The sequence below is a fragment of the Aotus nancymaae genome, unplaced genomic scaffold, assembly GCF_030222135.1.
Source record: "Aotus nancymaae isolate 86718 unplaced genomic scaffold, 86718_ANA_hifiasm-v0.15.2.pri h1tg000058l, whole genome shotgun sequence".
NCBI classification, from domain to species: Eukaryota; Metazoa; Chordata; class Mammalia; order Primates; family Aotidae; genus Aotus; species Aotus nancymaae.
The window spans coordinates 22,964,021-22,985,341 of NW_026988472.1; the positions used below are offsets into that span (position 1 = coordinate 22,964,021).

The 21,321-nt window shown below is 35.8% G+C and overlaps 1 protein-coding gene across 1 annotated transcript in view; it reads right to left on the reverse strand.

The window, feature by feature from the left end:
* The window catches only part of CFAP47 (cilia and flagella associated protein 47), a 442,460-nt gene that overhangs the window by 384,465 nt on the left and 36,674 nt on the right, over positions 1-21,321 (reverse strand). Inside the window, 6 exon segments of the mRNA XM_021669675.2 lie at positions 4,909-5,144; positions 7,410-7,537; positions 9,173-9,333; positions 10,810-11,038; positions 13,769-13,907; positions 18,083-18,198. Of these exon segments, the coding sequence (XP_021525350.2) occupies positions 4,909-5,144; positions 7,410-7,537; positions 9,173-9,333; positions 10,810-11,038; positions 13,769-13,907; positions 18,083-18,198 (1,009 nt within the window).

Genomic DNA, 21,321 nt, shown 5'->3' on the forward strand with positions numbered 1-21,321 from the left:
AAATGTTAGGAAAAAATTAGTTCTGAAACTATGTCTTTGAAATGATTAACAACACTGAAAAAAATTTAGCTAGACTTAATAAGCAAAAAAAGAGAGGACTAACTTTGCTAAAATCAGGAATAAAAGAGAGGACATCACTACCAACTTTACATCAGTAAAAAGGGTTATAAGGTAATGTGATCAACAATTGAATATCAACAAATCAGATAACCCAAATGACATGAGGAAATTCTTATAAAGAGAAAGACATAAACTACTGAAACTAACCCAAGAAAAAGTAGATAATATGAATAGCCTCACAACAAATAAAGAGATTGAATTAATAGCCAAAAAATTTCTGACAAAGAAAATCCCAGGACAAAATGGCTTTGGTGGTAAATTCTACCAACCATTTAAAGAAGAATTAGTGCCAATCTTTCACAAGCATTTACAAAAAAAATAAAAGAAGAGAGTACTTCTCAATTCATTCCGTGGTACTGGTTTTATTCTGATACCAAAATCAAAAATATTTTTTAAAATCTCTAGTCTTATGGCCCTTATGAATATATATGCAAAATTCCTCAACTAAATACTATCAAACTAAAACCAGCAAAATGTAGAAAAGATTATATATTATGTATGAGTATGATTTCAAGTTTAACATCTATCTGTCAATGTAATGCACCATCTTAATAGAATAAAGGACAAAACCACATTATCATTTTAATAGACATAGAAAAAGTAGTTGAAAAAATACAATGCACTTCCATAATAGAAACAAGCAACAAACTAGGAATAGAAGGGAAGTCCCTCAAGTTTATAAAGGCAGCCAATGAAAATCTTACAGCTAAAATCATACTTAATGAAAAGAGACTAAATGTTTTCCCCTTAAATCAGAAACAAGACAAGATATCCCTTCTGCCATGGCTATTTAATACTGTACTAGAGGTTCTAGCTAGGACAAGTAGGTAAGAAAATAAGTAAATAAAATGAATCCAGATTCGAAAGAAAGATGTAAAATGACCTCCATTCACAGGTGACATGATCTTGTATCCCAAAGAATCCACCAAAAAACCACCAGAACTAATAAATGAGTTCAGCAAAATTTGCAGAATACAAGGCCAATATGCAGAAATCAACTGCATTTATATACACTAGCAATGAATAATCCAGAAATAAAACAAAGAATTCAATTTCGTTTACATATCATCAAAAAAGGATAAAATATTTAGAAATAAATTTTTAAATAATTGCAAGACTTGTACACTGACTACTACAAACATTATTAAAAGGCATTAAAGAAGACATAAATAAGTGTATAGACATAGAATCTCGTGGATCACAGGATTTAATATTGTTAAAATGGCAATATTCCCTAAATAGATTTACAGATTCAACACAATTCTTACCAAATTCCAGCTGTCTTTTCTTTTTGTAGAAATTAGCAAGCTAATGTTAAAGTTCATATGTATTTGCAAGCATCTCGCATTAGGCAAAAGTGTTCTTTAAAAAGAAAAAATTTGGAATTCCCAAATTCAAAAAGTACTATAAAGCTGCAGTAATTACAGGTCTGGTACAGTGGCTCACACCTGCAATCCCAGCACTTTGGGAGGCTGAGGCGGGCAGATCATTTGAGGTCAGCAGCTCAAGAGCAGCCTGGCCAAAATGGTGAAGTACGTTGTCTCAAAAAAAATAAAAAGAGCTACAGTAATTAATACATTGTGGTACTGACATAGGATAAATACAGATAGGCAAGATAGAATTTTTAGTCTAGAAATCCTGACATTCGTGGTCAATTGATTTTTTTATATATGTGACAATATTCTGTGATAACTTGACATCTCTATGAAAAAAATACGTTTCAACCTCTGAATCATGCCATTTATAAAAAATAACAAAATGGATAATAGATTTAAGTTTGAGCTAAAATTCTTACTGAAAAACATAGGAACAAAAGTTAATGACCTCAGACAGTATATAACTACTTAGATATGATACTAGATGCACAAGAAACAAAAGGAAAAAACCGATAAATTGAACTTCATCAAAAGAATTACTTTTATCCTTCAAAGGAAACCATCAAGAAAGTGGGAAGACAATCCACAGGATGGAATCAAATATTTGTGATTTCCATTATCTGTCAAAGGACTTGTATTGAGAATATATAAAGAACTCTTGCTATTCCATAACAAAAAGGCAGACCAGTTAAAAAATAGTAAAATATATTCTATTAGTTTTCTATTTTGGCAATAAAAAATTACCAAAAAGCTTGTTGACTAAAATAACTCAAATTTCTTAGCTTACACTTGTCAGAAGGCTAATACAGGATGAAAATCAAGGTGTCAATAGCACTGTTTATTTCTGGAAGCTGTAGCAGAGAATCTGCTTTCTTGCCTTTTCCAGATTCTAAAAGCCATCCCATTCTTCAGCTTATGCACCCCACTCCCTTCTGCCTTCAGAACCAGAAATCAATGGACAGTAAAGTCTTCCATCACTTTGATACTGACATATTTTCTGTCCTCCACTTCCACTTTTAATGAACCTGGGAGTACATAGGGTTCACCTTAATAATCCAGGTTAATTTTCCTATTTTAAGGTCAGTTGATTAACAGTCTTAATTTCAAGTGAAGCCTGAATTAGCCCTTGCCATAGAACATCACATGTTCATAATTTCTAGAGATTAAGATAGAGATATTTTAGGGGGTCATTATTCTGCCTTATTATAGATATGCATAAATACTTCTCCAAAGAAAATATACAAATGGACAATAAGTACATGAAAAGATATTTGTCATCATTAGTTACTGAGGATATATAAATGAAAACCATAAGGACATGCCACTTTGCACCCATTGGGATGGCTATAATAATAATAAAAAAAAGAAGTACATTAATAAGTGTGGGAGGGCATGGATAAACTGGAATGTTTATTTATTGCTGGTGGGAATATAAAATGGCACAATCACTTTGGAAAACAGTATGACAGTTTCTCAAAAAGTTAAACATACAGTTTTCATATGACCCCAACAATTCCACTCAGGTGTATTTCAAGAATATTAAAACTTTGTCCACACAAAAAGTTGTACATGAATGTTTACAGCAGCATTATTCATAACAACCAAAAAGTGGAAACAACCCAAATGTCCCTCAATTGATGACTGGTTAAACAAAAGGTGATATATCCTTACAAAGCAATATAAATTGGCTATAAAAATGAAGCATTCATACATATTACAATGTGCATGAACCCTGAAAATATTATGCTAAATGAAAGAAGCCATACACAAAATACTATATATAAATATAATATTTGTAGAAAATGACCCAAACTGGAAAACCTACTGACTAGAGAATAGATTAACATTTGCCACAGGCTGATGAATGAGAAGGGGAGACTGCTAATGGGCATGAGGTTTCTTTTTGGGGTGAAGAGAATGTTGCGGAATTAGTGCTGATGTGTGCACTCTCTGAACATATTAAGATCACTGAATTGTATACTTCAATATGTGAATTTTATGGTATGTGAATTACATATCTATAAATTTGGTATTTAAAAAGAATAATCTTACCACGCTTCTAAACAGTCAAATGCTCTTTGACCAGTCTGTGCAGGTCACAATTGTCCAGTATCTACCATACTTCTTACATTCACATTTTTACTAATTTGAAAATGATTAGTGTAAGAGAAATTCACAAATGTAGAGGGTTAAAAATAATATTGGGGAATTAGCTATCAGATATGTTTTGAAAGATGCATATGGTACTGGAGAAAAATAATTGAGTGGGTAGGTTTAAGAGACTTGGATTACAGGAAATCTAGGAAGCAGTTAAAAAGAAAACATTTAGTATAAAGTGGTTAACATTTGTTGCTATTCTACGAAAACTGATTACGTCTATCCGAATTTGGAGGGAGAGAGTCATACTAATGAAACAGTAAGAGATATAAATAGGAGCTGCATGTGTATAAACACGTATACAATAGTTCTTAATTGCAATTGGGAGAAAGCTTCCTTCAATAACTTTATAAACTGCATCACTGCAGTGGAAGAAAAGATGATAACATAAGAAACTGAGGAGAAACTGAATGCACTCATGTTTGCTATATTTAAGGCAGGATTCAACAAAGGTTTTCTGCAAATTGCCAGATAGTGAATGCTTTGGGCTTCATGAGGCATAGTCTTCTCACAACCACTCAACTCTGCATTTTGTGTGAAAATAGCCTTAGACAATAGGTGAACAAAAAAGAGTGGCTATATTCCAAAAACATTAATTACCAAAACAGGCATCAGGCCACATTTGACCTATGGACCATAGTCTTTTAACCCATGGTTTAGAGGATATGGGAAAACCTGTGCAGCAATGAAAAGAAAAACAGCTCCTGACAAGCAGAAGCTGATCTAGTGCTCACAGGTATGCCTTGTTGTTCTCTTTTTCTGCTTTGCACCAGCAGTACGAATTCTAGGCCTGCCTAGTAAATATCACCAGTTTCAAACTTCGAAATTCTACTCAAGCTTCAAGGTCTGGCTCATACTTTACTCTCCTATGAAGACTTTTCTATCTGGTTAAAGGAAACATCCTGTTATCTGAGTTTCTGTAACACCTTGTTACAACTTTATCTTAACATACTTTGCATTCTCCTTAAGCCATACCTACCTGTGTATATGTCTAACATCTCAGAGGAAGTAACTATGTTTTGGATTTCTTTAAATTCCCTAGTGCCAAATGCTTTCACTGGCACATGACAATCACTTAACAAATCGTTATGGATTCTATATGAGTACCAATACAAAAGTCTTCATAACTAGGCCACAGAAGAGAAACGATTTATAAACACTGGTAGAACAAACGTTGTTTCTAATCCTCTGCATAGCATTTGAGCACACCTTAAAATGTTAGCTGCAATGGAAAAGCAAAGAAAAATTATCTTACCTCCATGCAGCCCTCATTAATCCTGCCCTTTTCAGGTTCAATTTTAAAATGTACATTTCTTGGAAAGTGGTATATCACAGGAAGTAATTGGCATTGATTTTGTATGATAAAGTGAATCTCTGAACGTTCGCCCATGAAACAAGGTTTAAAATTCAGAACTTTTCCTGGATCAAACTGTAGTAAAACCGGAATTCCTGATCCCGTCAGCGCTAATTCCATTTTCTGAAGTCGCTCACCTGTGAAAGCAATAATAACTGCTGAACATAAAAAGTGTTTGGGGAATCCAGAATATATTTGCTTAGTCCATTTGTTGTCTGAAAGACCTAATGCAAATTGGGTAGCTCATTCAATCTTTTCTTTCAACAAAATTATTGAGTGCCTTCTCTGTGTCTCGCCTTGGGGATACAGCAGTCAATAAAAAAGACAACATTCCTGCTTTTACGGACTTTACATTCTAGTGAGATGACACTGACAATAAACAACCAAATAATGCTATATGTTCACACAGCATTTTATAGAAGATAAGTATTATGGGTAAAGGTAAAACAAGGTGAGACAGAGTACAAGGTCTTGGGAATTCTGTTTTATGTAGCGATGTCCAAAAAGGTGTCTCTGACAGGGAGATACTTGAACAAAAGATATAAAGGGAGTCTGGAAAAAATATGTAAAAAATCTAGGAAAAGTATATTGCAGGCAGAGAGAACAGCAGGTACAAATACGCTGTCAGGAAATTGTCTGTCATGTTCAAACAACTTTAAAGAATCAAATATAGCTAGAGGAGAGGAGTAGAAAACTGATCAGAAATTGTCAAATTTTAGATATATTTTTGAGGGTAGACTTAAGAAGATTTGCTGATACATTGGCCACAGAATAGGGAAATGAAGAAGTGAGAAAGGATGACTCTAAGTTTTTCTTGTCTTAGCAACCAAAATGACGGAATTGCCATTTCATGAAATAAGAGACTGAAGGAGGAGCCGGTTGTGGAAAAATCAGGAGTTCTGTTTGCGACATGTTAAGTTGAGATACCTAGTAGATATTCTAATGGAAATGTCTACTAGGCCACTCTGCATTTACAAGCTTACGAGTGAAGATGAAGGAGGAAAGAGTGGAGACTTGAGGAGAGAATAAAAGGCGTGTGATATTCATTTCAGATTGTGTAAGAGTGAATGAATGGGTAAATGCAACAGGAATGTCAAACAGCTTAAAGAACTCATTTGGGATTAGTGACTATAGATACAAAGTGAAACCTCTCAATATGTTTGTGTGTTTTTCTCCAACACAATCAGCTTCCCATGTGCACACCCAATGTAGGCTCAAAGTTGAATTTCACAGAATTAGAGGTTTTTCAGTCAGACACTATGGGAGACAGACCAACAGACATAAGTGTACATGAAAAAGAGTAATTATAATAATGGACCATGGAATAGAAGCTGGGCAAAAATATAATCATGAAGCTTTGGGGAAAGTAGAAAGACGACAGCAGAAGAACAAGTTTGCAGAGAGAGCAGTGTAACTAGAACTGAAGAAAAAGAGTTTGTATTTTTTCACTAATGCTCTTAGTAGCCAATCTTAGACTCTATGTTACCTTTAAGGCAAACCAAGTAACTCCATCCCTAGCTATTCAAAACTGGATTTACCTGTAAACTTTGTACAAATGTGGAATTGCCATTGCTGTCTAGGATTAGCAGACATAGCTCATTATCATAAAACATAATATAAATAGTAACAGAGCAATCCATTTCTGCCCAAGGAATACAGTTAAATCCTTCTCCATATCACTTATACCAACATACCCAATTTGCCTAAATATCCAGCATGGTGACCTAACCCCTCCTTGGTATAGCTCATTTTCCTGGATTTGATTCATAACCTTCCTAATTCTCTATTTTCTCTTTCATCTGTCTTGCTAAGCTCAACTCCAAGTCCCATTCCATTTTTTTTCCTCACTACAACCAACCTAATATAACCTGAAATGTAAAACATGTAAGGCATCTTGACATGTGGCGTGCAAAACATGTACAATTACCAGTGTCCAATAACACTAGTGACTGGTCCTGCACCCTACTAACTAGATCTTTTTTTTTTTTTCTACTGCACCTATTTGTAGATTCTAAGAGAAGGTTTAGTAGAGATGGAATGGGTCATTTGTCCCCATACCAATCCCTAATAAAAAACCTAGGCATACATAGAAAAAGAAATCAGGGTTTTTTTTTTTATTCCTTAAACTCTAGATCATCATGTTTATCTAAAAATCATTTTAAAATTATAAAGTAAGCTAACTTCTAACCTGGAAAATTACTATGTAAATAATTGTGAGGTTGACTTCTTTCCTAACATGCCACAGATGACACTTTAAGGTCTCTTGAACATGTTTGCATTTTTGTTCTATTCAATAATTATAAATCTCATTAAATTGTCTCTACAGATATTGATGTTCAAATTTTTAAACAATGTAAATGTTTAAATTTAAATTTTGATAATTTTGTTAATTTCACACTTACTTTTGATGGTTTTATAGTTATCATCTCTCAAAAATCCATCTTTACTTCCTACAGACTCAAATCTCAAAAAGAGAACATAATCCTGCCTGTATGAAGGTCCAATATCCTTTTTACATTCATCCATAAGTCTGTAAAAAAAATCACGAGTAATTTTTAAAGTAAAGGTGATACACTTTACCACCTTGTAAGAGGGAGTATCAACTCAATCTTTAAATCTATGCAAGCAAGTGAATGCTAAGGAATGAAAATACAACTGTGATCCATTTTCCAAATTTACTGCACAGCCGGAGAGATTTGCCAAAAGAAGGCTACAGGGTATAAAGCTCAGAAAAATGAGTTCATGCCAACATTGTAAAGACAAGAGTAATTTAAATTTACCAAGTCTTCAAGGTCCAGCTCAAATGCCACTTTCTCTGCAAAGAATTTTCTTTCCAGGCAAAATTCACCTCTAGCTTAGGAGTCTGATTAATTCTTTACAATAGTCCATCTTACTCTTGGGCGTAATAAAAAACATTTGTTACATATTTGTCTTCTCCAATGTACTAAGTGCATATTGCCAGCCACGCTTTCGTTGTGGACAAGTAATTTGGAGAACAAGATTTGCTAACAGTTAAATTTTGTTCAAGGAAAAAAGGAAAGGAAGGCTACAAGGAAGAAAAATAGGAGCAAAGGTAGAGATGGGTTATGTCATAGGTCTGCTCATTGGCTATCTTAATCTGCCTTACCTAGAGGTCAGCTCTTCTAGCAGTGCAAACTCAACTACATTTACAAAAGACTGATATGCGATATTAAATATGAATACAAATAGTATGTTCAGAACACGTTTAAGAATTCAAATCATACACATACCTACGATCTTACACTAGACTCTCCAGGTAACCTGCTGCCATGAAAAACAATAGAATATTTGAAATTTCAAAGACTGTGTATTAAAGAGAATCTTATAGTTTCACCAAAGAAACTACTTGTATGAAGGTATCATTAATAAGGTGATTCTGGATTTACATATAGAACAATTACTTGATTCATTAACCTCTTTAAATTACAGCAAGCTCTATCTTCAACAGGCAATTGACGTTACCAAGCAACCCTATTCCACAAAAAGAAGTACATTAAACATTACCCTCTCAGAAACAAAGGAAAATATACTCGCAATTGAATCAGTTCACACATACTGCAACCTATCAAGGTATCACTGAAATTGCTATTATATATTTAAAACAGCATGTTCTTCAAATTAAAGAGCAAAAAGTTCATGGAATTATGAAAAATGTACACTAGCTTACATGCTAAAAGTCTGTATGAATTTCAGCAAACAAGTTTGACTGATCCCAGGAAGGTGCTATAGGTTTAATACTTATGATAGTTAGCAATAACTTTGCCTTAACAGAAGCATTGCATCCTCTTTGGAGGGGCCTACAACGTGCTGCATGCACCTGACTATTCGTGGGGACAATAATTCTTGACTACACAAACAATTTGGGGCCACATTCTAAAACAACTCAAAACTTGTGCTTCCTCCACCCCATTTCCACAAGGTCTAGGGAGATTTTTAAGTTTCCACGAAGTATTTAGAACCATATTTAGAATTATTAGAAATATTACTAACCATGTTAGAAACATCTAGAACCATGACAAGCAAAATCTGATTTGTGCGTTCTGGCAAGTTTTACTATTATAGTCTTAAAGTGAATCTGAATAAAGTGTGGTTAGTCTACTTTCCATTAATACTTAACATTATAATGAAATTTATTTTTGCTTACTTTGGACTGAAACAAAATGTAATTACAATCTTTTGATAAGGTTGTAAAGTCCCATCATTAGGAACACAGGAGATAATGGTAGTAGTATCTATGTTCTTTACTTTTCTTATGGAGGTGAGACTATTTAAAGCAACATCTGTTCTTTGTTGAATATTCGTGCCCTGTAATACAAAGTCAGAAATAAATGAGTATTAAGGCAAAACACGAAAATTTTTTTCAAAGAGGTTACAAAATAATTATTGAAATTCCAGAATCAAGGAAATAGCAAATATATATCTTTAAAGTAACATTTATACATAACTTTGGCCAAGGCACATCATAAAATGGCAACAAAAGCCAAAATAGACAAATGGGATCTGATTAAACTTAAGAGCTTCTGCACAGCAAAAGAAACAATCATTAGAGTGAATGGCAACCAACAGAATGGGAAAAAAATGTTTGCAATCTACCCATCTGACAAATGGCTAATATCCAGAATCTACAAAGGACTAAAGTAGATTTACAATGAAAAAAAAAACCCACTTTTCTAAAGAAGACATTTATGAGGCCAACAAACACATGGAAAAATGCTCATCATCACTAGTCATTAGAGAAATGCACATCAAAACCACATTGAGATACCATCTCATGCCAGTTAGAATGGCAATCATTAAAAAATCTGGAGACAACAGATGCTGGAGAGGATGTGGAGAAATAGGAACACTTTTATACTGTTGGTGGGAGCGTAAATTAGTTCAACCATTGTGGAAGACAGTGTGGCGATTCCTCAAGGATCTAGAAATAAAAATTCCATTTGACCCAGCAATCCCATTACTGGGTATATACCCAAAGGATTATAAATCATTCTATTATAAAGACACATGCACACGTATGTTTATTGTGGCACTATTTACAATAGCAAAGACCTGGAACCAACCCAAATGCCCATCAGTGATAGACTGGATAAAGAAAATGTGAGACATATACACTATGGAATACTATGCAGCCATAAAAAACGATGACTTCATGTCCTTTGCAGGGACATGGATGAATCTGGAAACCATCATTCTCAGCAAACTGACATAAGAACAGAAAACCAAACACCACATGTTCTCACTCATAGACAGGTGTTGAACAATGGGAACGCATGGGCACAGGGAGGAGAACATCACACACTGGGGTCTCCTGGGGGTGGAGGGCTAGGGGAGGGACAGTGGGAGGCGGGGAGGTTGGGGAGGGACAACACTGGGAGAAATGCCTAATGTAGGTGATGGGGGGGATGGAGGCAGCAAACCTTATTGCCATGTGTGTACCTATGCAACAATCCTGCAAGATCTGCACATGTACCCCAGAACTTAAAGTACAATAAAAAAAATTTTTGAAAAAAATTTAAAAAATTGATGAGAACAGAAATACCTTCAATTAGCCATTGATCTATAAGAAGCACTTGTCTGATTTACTTCAGATATATATTACCATAAATGTTCACTTAATTTCTGAATTTTCTGAGGTTGCCATTGGATACATATGAAATCAAATCTATCTGCCCATGTTAAAACGTATTTTGAATAATTAAAAAGCTTGTTGGTTATTAGTAGATTTAACACAATCTCTTTTAAATCATAATACCTGATATCCCCATCACACCATTTACTTACCAGTTCTTCTCCTACGGCATCATCTTGTATTATAGCCACCCAATTTATGGGCTCTGGGCTATTATTGTATATACGTGCATGTTTAAGTTTTGATGTTCCGAAGTAAATCGTACCAAATTGTAAGCATTCCAGCCTTTGGTCATGACTCATGTGTAATAATTCAATAATCTGCTCAACCACATGAGCTTTGATACTCAAGAGCATCTCAGGTTGATCTTGCAAAAGCACTCTACAAGATAAGAAAGTATGCACATACATATATATTTTAATTAGAATTCTATATACTTTTTCTCCTACAAATTTTGATAAACAAAAACTTTATAGAACCACATTATAATTAAAATTTAGTAGCCTAAGAGTTGTTCCTTTCACTTACATATCAGACGTTATCAGGTTCTTCTGTATATCTGAATCTACACAATGGATTGGCATATGTGCACGCTAATTCATTGTCTTTAGGAAACAACGAAGTTGTAAAACCATCTCATGAACTGACCCCAGAAACAACTCAATGGCATATTCATATTGCCAATTATTTAAGTGATTTGTATGGTTACCTCTAGTTCTCAATTTCTGAAATTCTTTTATAATTCTTATCTCCCAAGTCCAACAGCTAATCTTATCCCCATCCTTACACCTGAATTCCTTACCATTTAAAGTATCTCAGTAAAACCCACTGCTGGCTGGGCGTGATCTCACACCTGTGATCCCAGCACTGTGGGTAGCCGAGGAGGAAGGATTGCTAGAGTCCATGAGTTTGAGAGGAGCCTAGGCAACACAGTGAGACCCTATCTCTACAAAAAATATATTTTTTTAAATAGTCGGGCATGGTGACACACACCTTTAGGTCTAGCTACTCTGGAGGCTGAGGTGGGAGAATTGCTGGAGCCTGGGAGGTCACGGTTGCAGTGAGCCATGATTGTGTCACTGCATTCCAGTCTAGGTGACAGAAAGAGAACCCATCTCAAAAGCAAAGCAAAACAAAATTCCCACTTTTTTGCTGAAATAATTATTTCCCCATTAAACTTCACTTCTCAGATGAATTTCAATTCCTTTGGGAACTGCTCTTTCATTTTTATCCCTCTCCAGCATAAATGCAATCTTTCAATTTAGTCCATCAGATACCACAGACAACTGACTGATCCACAACCATCACCTAAGCCCTTATCTTGCACTATATCCTATAACATTGGGCAATGTTTATTCCATCTCTTTGCATATTACTCCTCCCTTAGCTTGCTTGACTCAGAAATTCAAGGTTTTCTTTTAACTCACTCAGGCCCAATCTTCTCACTCTTCTAAGACTGTAAACTTTTTGAAATTTGATGAATAGTTAACACAAATAGTAATGTTTTTGTCTTACATTTTCTCACTCTACTCTCCTTCTCAAAGTTATTCTCAACACTTCTGTTTCTTCTACCACTTATACACTGACGATTTTCAACCCTATACAGGCTGAGTATTCCTAATATGAAATCCATACAGCTCCAAAATCCAAAACATTTTCAATGCTGACATAAAACTCAAAGGAAATGCTTATTGGAGCATTTCAGATTTCAGATTTTTAGATTACGGATACTAAACTAGTAATTATAATGCAAATATTCCAAAATCCAAACAAAATTTAAATCTAAAACACTTCTGATCTCAAGCATTTTGAGTAAGGAACACTCAACTTGTACATCTAAACCAAATTTCTTTCTGGGGCTCAAGATAATTTAATAAGCCCCAGCCAGCTCCACCAGGAATCTGAAAAGTAAATCCATTCCAACATGTCAAAACTGAATTTAACATCTTCTCCAATAACCCTGTTCCACTTATTACCTTTCTTTGCTACAATCAGTCACCAAATTTAGTCAAATCTAACTCCATAGCTTATCTCCAATTTGCACACTTCTATCAGTCTTCTCAATTGACCTTACCTCAGACCTTTATCATTTTCATCTTGCTTTACTATAATTTCTAGTCAGGTTTCTCACTCCACATTTGTACTCCCTGGTCTGTTTTGTACACTGCCACTAGCATGACCTTTCTAAAATACAAATTAATCATGATACTCTCCTTCTTAAAACCCTCCTAAGACTTTATAGCCTTCACAACAAAACTCAAGCTCCCATCAGGGCTCACATCTGTTTATCATATATTTATGAATGTGACCTTCAGTTAAAAAATGGATTTTACATTCCAATGCAGGAACACACACACCAAAAAAAACAAAAAACAAAAAACAAAACAAAAAAAAACAACACAACACACACACTCCACAGATGCATTCTGATATTTTTAATTCGTTTGTTAAAAATACTGGTGATGGCCCATTATATTGATTGCACATTCTACCAATGAATTGAGACATACTGCACAAAAATGCTGGACTACATAGCCCTTCAAACTGGACCATTTCATTCCTTTTTTCTGGTCTTGTCTCCTGTCATTCCCCTGCTCCATCTTTTTAATTTTACATTGCCACAGATCCCTCGACATGCAATACTGTCTTTTTGCCTCTAGGATTTCCAGTATGTTACTTGCTCTGCCTGAAATCCCTCCTCTATGCTACTCCCATCACTAACTCCCACCACCTCAACACACACACAGACACGCGCGTGCGCATGCACACACACACCCCCTAAATCACATCACTGCTCTTTGCCTGGCTAATTACTACTCACCAATAAGTACTTGATTCAACTATCACCTTGTTAATGGAGCCCTTCCCTGGTCCACTCTCTCACCTCAATGAAATTCAAAATAGAATATCCTGTTATGTGTACCTATATGCCATCCTCTAGTTCTTCCTATTTCTTAAAAGCCTACTGCTTGACAAATAGTAGAGACTCAATGAACAATGCTAAATGAAAGAACAAAGAAGCTAACATACAGCTGAAGGCACATCTGAAGGGTTAAACAGAAAAGCACTGAAATCCATATTAGAATTTTTAGAACCGCAATATATACTTACATTGCCTTTTCATCTACAATTCTTGGCTGGTCTGCACAGAAATCCACTTTAATAGCCAGTGATGACTTAGCAGCTACAACACCACTAGTTGGAAAAATGAGGATGGGTAATTGGCCATGGTATTCTGCATTAAATGTGCCTAAAGGGAATAAAGGCAGTTAGTTTATATCTGGACCCTTACAATGTTACATTCACACTGTCTCATTAGGGGACTAACATACTTTAAGGAGTAGACCAAGTTTGCCTAACCCGTGGCCCATGGGCCACATGCAGCCCAGGATGGCTATGAACACAGCCCAACACAAATTCATAAACTTTCTTACAACATTATGAGATTTTTTTGAGATATTTTAAGCTCATCAATTATTGTTAGTGTTAGTGTATTTTATGTGCGGCCCAAAACAACTCTTCTTCTTCAAACGTAGCTCAGGGAAGCCAAAAGATTGAATACCCCTGGAGTAGATGGTCTACAGTGTACAGAGAACCAAGGCTTTAATTGTAAGTCCAATCTCTAAGGTTGCCCAACAAATATGATCCTGTTGTTAGAACTCAACTCTCACCAATAGTTAAAATGTATTATCTGCTTACTACATTCAGATACTTATGTTAAGAGTTCTGCATATGTTATTTAATTTCCATATATAATCTATGATATAATAGTTTCAATCATTACCTCCATTTTGCAAATAAGAAAATAGAAGCTTTGAAATGTGGAATGACTTGTTCAAAGTCACACAACTGCTATAGTAGATTAGCTTCTTGAGCACAATTCTTTACCTTTTTCCACATTTGTATCTTTACCCTATTGTTCCAGAGTTTCTCACTGCGGGGCTGTGGGTCAGCAGGTTGGCCCTGCTCCACATTTGTTCATTCTAGAGCATGGGCCAAAAGGACAGCAATTACTCAGGAGAAACACTTCCCACTTCCCATGGTAGAAGTGCATCTAGGTTGGAACTGACATGCTGTCAATCCACCCACATGTTATTGGCCAAAGCAAATTACATGATCAAGCCCCTTGACTTTGGGAAGTTTTCTCCTGAGTAACTGCTGTCCTTCTGGTCCATACCCTAGAATGAGTAAATGTGGAGCAGAGCCACCCAGCTGACCCACAGACCTGCAGTGCGAAACAGAACAGGCCCAGCTGCCTCAGATTGAAGCAGAGCACCCAGCTGAGCTCAGCCTAGATCAGCCAAGTTCCAACCAATCTGCATACACATGACCACGTGACCAATTAAAAAATAATTGCTGTTTGAAAATATTTTAGGGTGGTTTGTCATACAGCAATAACTACTACAGTTAGTAACTAATGAAGATGAGATTTTCACTTGGATATTTCTGACCACAGGTTCATACTTATAGTTACTACCGTTTCCCAGGAGATGAATTTAACCAGTTCACATAGGATAAGGGCAAAGATGAGTTTCTGAAATCAAATCGCATATGAGAAAAAGGTTACAAAGATTCTTATTCTGAAAGCAGAAATAGTTCATAATTTATGGTAATGTTTTATGCCTATATTAGAGCGTGTAGTCCTTGAAATCAGATACAATCTCTTTTTTATGTCTGTGGTTACCATGCCCTACACACTGCTTACCACTAAGCAGTACTTAAAATATGGCCAAGAAATAGAAGCAGCCAATCACTAGTCTCTGTATTATCATTATAACACAAATAAGTATGCTGCTAAAATAAACAGTTTTGCAAATTCTGAATTCACCAGTTTTAAATCACATCTGATGACATTTTCCGAAAGTATTCATTTAATTTAGGAAAACAAAATGTTAGCACAACAAAAGTAATGAAAATATAAAAAAGACAATATTTGAAAACACAAAGTAACAACATTGGTTAATTCAATCATTTTATAGATGTGCTAATAACATATTTAAAGTTAATTTTCTATCATAAGTAAAAAATCTACAAAATTATGTCCATTTCAAATAAATAGGTATTATTGACTCAATTCCATAAGAAAAAAAATGGTATATAAATTTACTTAAGGCTGAGTCAAAGTTTCCTATATTGTAACCATTTAGACATAATTTGACAAAAAAGTTTAAGTGAATATTTCAAAAACTTATTCAGAAGCAACACAAAACACAAAATAATATTGTTTAGTTTTCGAAGTACGTTTAAATTGCAGGTATGTCAAAATTACTATATCTTATTTAACTTTAATACAAAAACTATTTGTTTGGCTTTTTAAATTTCTGACAACAGAAGCAAGAACATCATCTAAGAGAAGAGCGTTATTGGCAAAAAGAATGCTGGCCAGGTGCGGTGGCTCATGCTTGTAATCCCAGCACTTTGGGAGGCTGAGGTAGGCAGATCACTTGAGATCAGGAGTTCAAGATCAGCCTGGAAAACATGGTGTAACCCCATCTCTACTGAAAATACAAAAATTAGTCAGGCATGGTGGCACATGCCTATATTCCCAGCTACTATGGAGGCTGAGGCAGGAGAATCGTTTGAGCCCGAGAGGCGGAGGTTGCAGTGAGCAGAGATCATGCCACTGCACTCCAGCCTGGGCAGGGCAGCAGACCGAGACTTCATCTCAAAAAAAAAAAAAAAAAAAAAGAAGGTTACAAATGGAATATTTGTGATCAAATTTTCATTTCTTCTCAGATATGGCACTGGCATATGTGTGGGAAATAAAATAAAAGGAAGTAATGTCAGGAAAATAATTTAGGTTAGCAAGGGAAGATCATGGCTTTTTGTAAAAAAAAGTGGCATTGGGCAGACACAAGTAGGATTACTGGCTTAATTATGAAGTGAACAGATAAGATTTACTAATTGACTAAGGGGGTAGGAAGTGAAAAAGGGAGAGGTGTTGAAAATGTTGCCAAGTTTCTGAAATGTCCAAATACATAGTGGTAACAGTCATTGAAAAAGAAAAAAGAAGTATTGGGGAAGCTGTTAAGTTTGAGAAAACTAGAATATACCCAAAGGGTTGTATAGATCTGGGAAAAGTCACTGAAATAAAAGGAGGGGAAGTGATGGACCAAGAAGAGCGTCTTGACTGAAGAAACATAAGAGTCTATGGCAAACTGTAGGAAACATTCACATTTAATATACCACAGAAAGGAACACCAGTCTAGAAGAGAATTGAAGGCGGGAGGGGTGATCAAAAAATAATAATTATAACATAAATAGCTATTATTTACTGAAAAGTTAATATATGCCAGAGGGTGTGCTAAGCATTTTATTAATCACCACCACCATTAGAGGAGAAAGGTACTATCTTACCTCTAATCTATAAGTGACAGAATGGATGTCTGGGAAGTGCAAATTCCTTGTTCAGGGCCTCCCAGACAGTAAATGATGCAACTAAGATTTGGTCCCTGTTCATCTTCACTTCAGGGCCTGAGTTATTAGTTAGTATTCTATATAAGAGAGTGAGTGGTCACAGAAGCCAAAGGGGTTTGAATCGTTTTTGTTTTGTTTTCCCAAGAAAGTGGCAGTGGCCAACTATGTCAACTTTTGCCAATAAGCCACGTAAAACAGACCTATAGACTTGCTCACTGATAAGACTTAGGGGGGCACATAAAACATAAGAGTACCCACAGCTATAGACAGCTGAGATGAAGGGTCCATTGAATCAGGACACTGAAGGGATAAGCGATCCTATGCTTACTGTATGCTATCAAATTAAAGTACACATGAATGTACACACAAACAGACACACACACACACACACCCTCTCTTAGGTCACAGTAAGAATCCCCGGAAAAAATTCAATCTGGAGAAGAGAGAAGCATTTATTCTTTCAACAAAAAAATTAATAAAAGCCTTCTGGGGAGCTTGATGTTAATTCAAAGTTGAATATGATTGAGAAAGAGGACAAATATATTTATTAGGTATCTATGATGAGCCAAGTAACATACCACAATTCAAAGTACGTACATATTCACCATCGTACATTTTATCAGCTGCAGTTTATAAATGAGAAATCTAAAGTTCAAAATTCTTAAAAACACTTGCCCCAGATCACACAACTAACAAACACTGTACTCTAATTCTGTCTCTGAACCATGTAATTTCTCTGACACTATCCTGCCTCCTATCCTGAGGGACATCAGCAGTCATTTGAGAGTCTTACTGTATTAATCAGGATCATAAAGAGGAAGGTTAATTTTTCTTGAATTGTTGCCTATCAGTCTTTTACAGTAACACTATTTAGGACCTTTGGTTTTGAGCTATTTCAAATGATAGAATTTTTTTCAGTTAAATTAGGTAATCTATTTCACAAAGTATACATTTCAAATAATGCCAACTCTTCTAAAAGTATAAGTAAATATGACAGGAAGTATTTACCTGGAACTTTGCCATGATTAGCGATAGTAATCTCTTTACAATATACTTTACTATTCGCAACCAATGTGCCAAAATCAACTACGGATTCAATTACCAGTTGGCAGGATGGAATCAACCTAGGGAGGAGAAAAGAAGGCCACATAACTAATTTAACAATCATAACAGCCTGATAGTTAAATATGTAGGGGAATATAGATGGACACTTAACCCCTTAAAAGACATTTCAGTTTCTTTACTGGTCTACTGGTGGCATATTTGTCAATAAAAGGAATTATGAAATAAAGAAATGAAAACAAAGTAACGGGTTACATTTTAACAAAGAAATGAAACTTTGTGCATCTAAGTGCATGGTACGCCATCCCAAATAAATAGTCTGAATGTTTCCAAATCTTTTATGAAATAAAAGAATGTAGTGATGCTGTAACATATCATCTAGGGTCTAAAACAAGATCTAAGTACAAAATGATACAATTTATTTTTCATATGTGTTTCTAAAAAATTCACTGTAGCATATTTGTAGCATGTATTCATATACGTTTTTAAAAATCCATTTTCATCTTATATATAAACCTCATAAGGTTACATACATTTTCTATTTGGCTAGACATTCATGGTTAAAAAGTACTCCTAAGTATATTATCCTACTTTAGATGTAGCAAAAGGTCTTAAGAATAATTTCTTGTGAATCTTCACACTTAACGCAGACAGGGAGAGAGAGGGAGAGAGAAAAAGAGAGACAGAGACTACTTCAGTGTTAAGAGTTTGGTAATATGTAACAATTTCTCTGCATCTCCTGTTAGTTTCTCTTCCTCTTATATGAAAATCTTGAAAACTTGTTTTGGCTTCATACATACCACAGCATATAAAGACAGTTGACCTCTGAGGACAACAGAGTATCTAGTCAGCTATCAGAGGAAGTACCTACATAAGGACCATAGTGTAAGGAGTCTCTACAAAAGAAGAGAATGACAAACACAACAAGGCTAAGTATGAGAGGTCGTCAAACTCAGGGATGCCCTAATAGGTAAACAAATACCTTCCAATGGTATAAAGGCATCTTCCCATTTTACTATCTCATTAAGTGTATCTGCTGATACAAAGAGAACAAAGAGGTCTGTGCAGATTTTGTTTTCTCAGCCCACTTTTCACAATTCCTCTCTCATTTCTTTATACAAAGGAGAAATAGATGTCATCTTTTCTTTATTTTGGGGGAGTAATAAATATGTTCATTATTTTTATTGTGATAATGGTTTCATGAGTATGCACATATGTAAAAACTTATCAACATATAACCTGTAGATATATGCAGTTTATTGTATGCCAATTATACCTCAATAAAGTTGTTACAAAATTATCTGTCATTCTGAATGACCTTATTAGTCTTCTCTTGTTTTTTAAATTGTACTTTAAGTTCTGGGGTACATGAGCAGATCTTGCAGGACTGTTGCATAGGTACACACATGCCATGGTGGTTTTCTGCCTCCATCCCGCTGTCAGCTACATTAGGCATTTCTCCCAGTGTTATCCCTCCCCAACCTCCCTGCCCTCCACTGTCCCTTCCCTAGCCCCCCATCCGCCAAGAGACCCCAGACCCCAGTATGTGATGTTCCCCTCCCTGTGCCCATGTGTTCTCATTGTTCAATGCCCGCCTATGAGTGAGAACATGCAGTGTTTGGTTTTCTGTTCTTGTGTCAGTTTGCTGAGAATAACGGTTTCCAGATTCATCCATATCCCTATAAAGGATGTGAACTCATCCTTTTTTATGGCTGCTATGGTGTGTATGTGCCACATTTTCTTTATCCAGTCTATCATTGATGGGCATTTGGGTTGGTTCCAAATCTTTGCTATTGTAAACAGTGCCCCAACTTAATTTAATCCTGATGCATTGCTGTGGAGTGGAAACATCTCTGGGACAACAAACTAGGGGACAATCGAAAACATTGGTGTTGATATTAATAAAGTGAGTGCCCAAAATGACTAGGTAACAAATCTATTTACATGAATGTATTTATCCAGTTCTCCTTCATCAACCTTAAAAGAGGGAAATACAACTGACTTAGCTGACGCATTGTTAAAAATAATACTTGATAAACAACTGCTGTAATTTTACCATACAACTTTATAGAGCTGAAAAAATTGAGAGACATTAATACAAAAAATCCTTCCATTCCAATCTACTCATTATGGAGACAACCATATCAAAAAATCTACAGCAAAGACTTGGAACCAACCCAAATGCCCATCGATGATAGACTGGACAGGGAAAATGTGGCACATATACACCATGGAATACTATGCAGCCATAAAAAACGATGAGTTCGTGTCCTTTGTAGGGACATGGATGAACCTGGAAACCATCATTCTCAGGAAACTGACACAAGAACAGAAAATCAAACACCACATGTTCTCACTCATAGGCGGGTGATGAACAGTGAGAACATATGGACACAGGGAGGGGAGCATGTCACACTGGGGTCTGTCAGGGGGAAACAGGGGAGGGACTGTAGGGGGTGGGGAGTTGGGCAGAGATAGCATGGGGAGAAATGCCAGATATAGGTGATGGGGAGGAAGGCAGCAAACCACATTGCCATGTATATACCTATGCAACAATCTTGCATGATCTTCACACGTACCCCAAAGCCTAAAATGCAATAAAATATATAATAATAAAAAAAAGAAAATGCCCTGAAAATAAATAAGATAAAACCTAAACAATGCCATTGAATTTTGACTAGATACTCTTGATTACCAAGACTCTGAACCTGGACCAACTCTCTCTTAAAAACAAAGATGGTTATGTGTTACAAACAGTAGACAATTGCTCAGCAATGAAAAGAAACAAACTGGCTGGGTGCAGTGGCTCACACCTGTAATCCCAGCACTTCTGGAGGCTGAGGCAGGTTGGATCACAAGGTCAGAGTTCAAGAAAAGCCTGGTCAACATGGTAAAACCCCATCTCTACTAAAAATACAAAAATTAGCTGGGCATGGTGGCGGGCACCTGTAATCCCAGATACTTGGGAGGCCAAGGCAAGAGAATCGTTTGAGCCCGGGAGGTGGAGGCTGCAGTGAGCTGAGATGGCGCCATTGCAGTCAAGCCTGGGTGATAGAGAGAGACTTCATCTAAAAAAAGAAAAAAGAAAAAAAGAAAAAAAACCAAAATACTGATATATGCAACAATGTGGGTGAATCTCAAAAATGAACTGAAAGAAGCCAGACTCAGAAAGACCACATATTGTA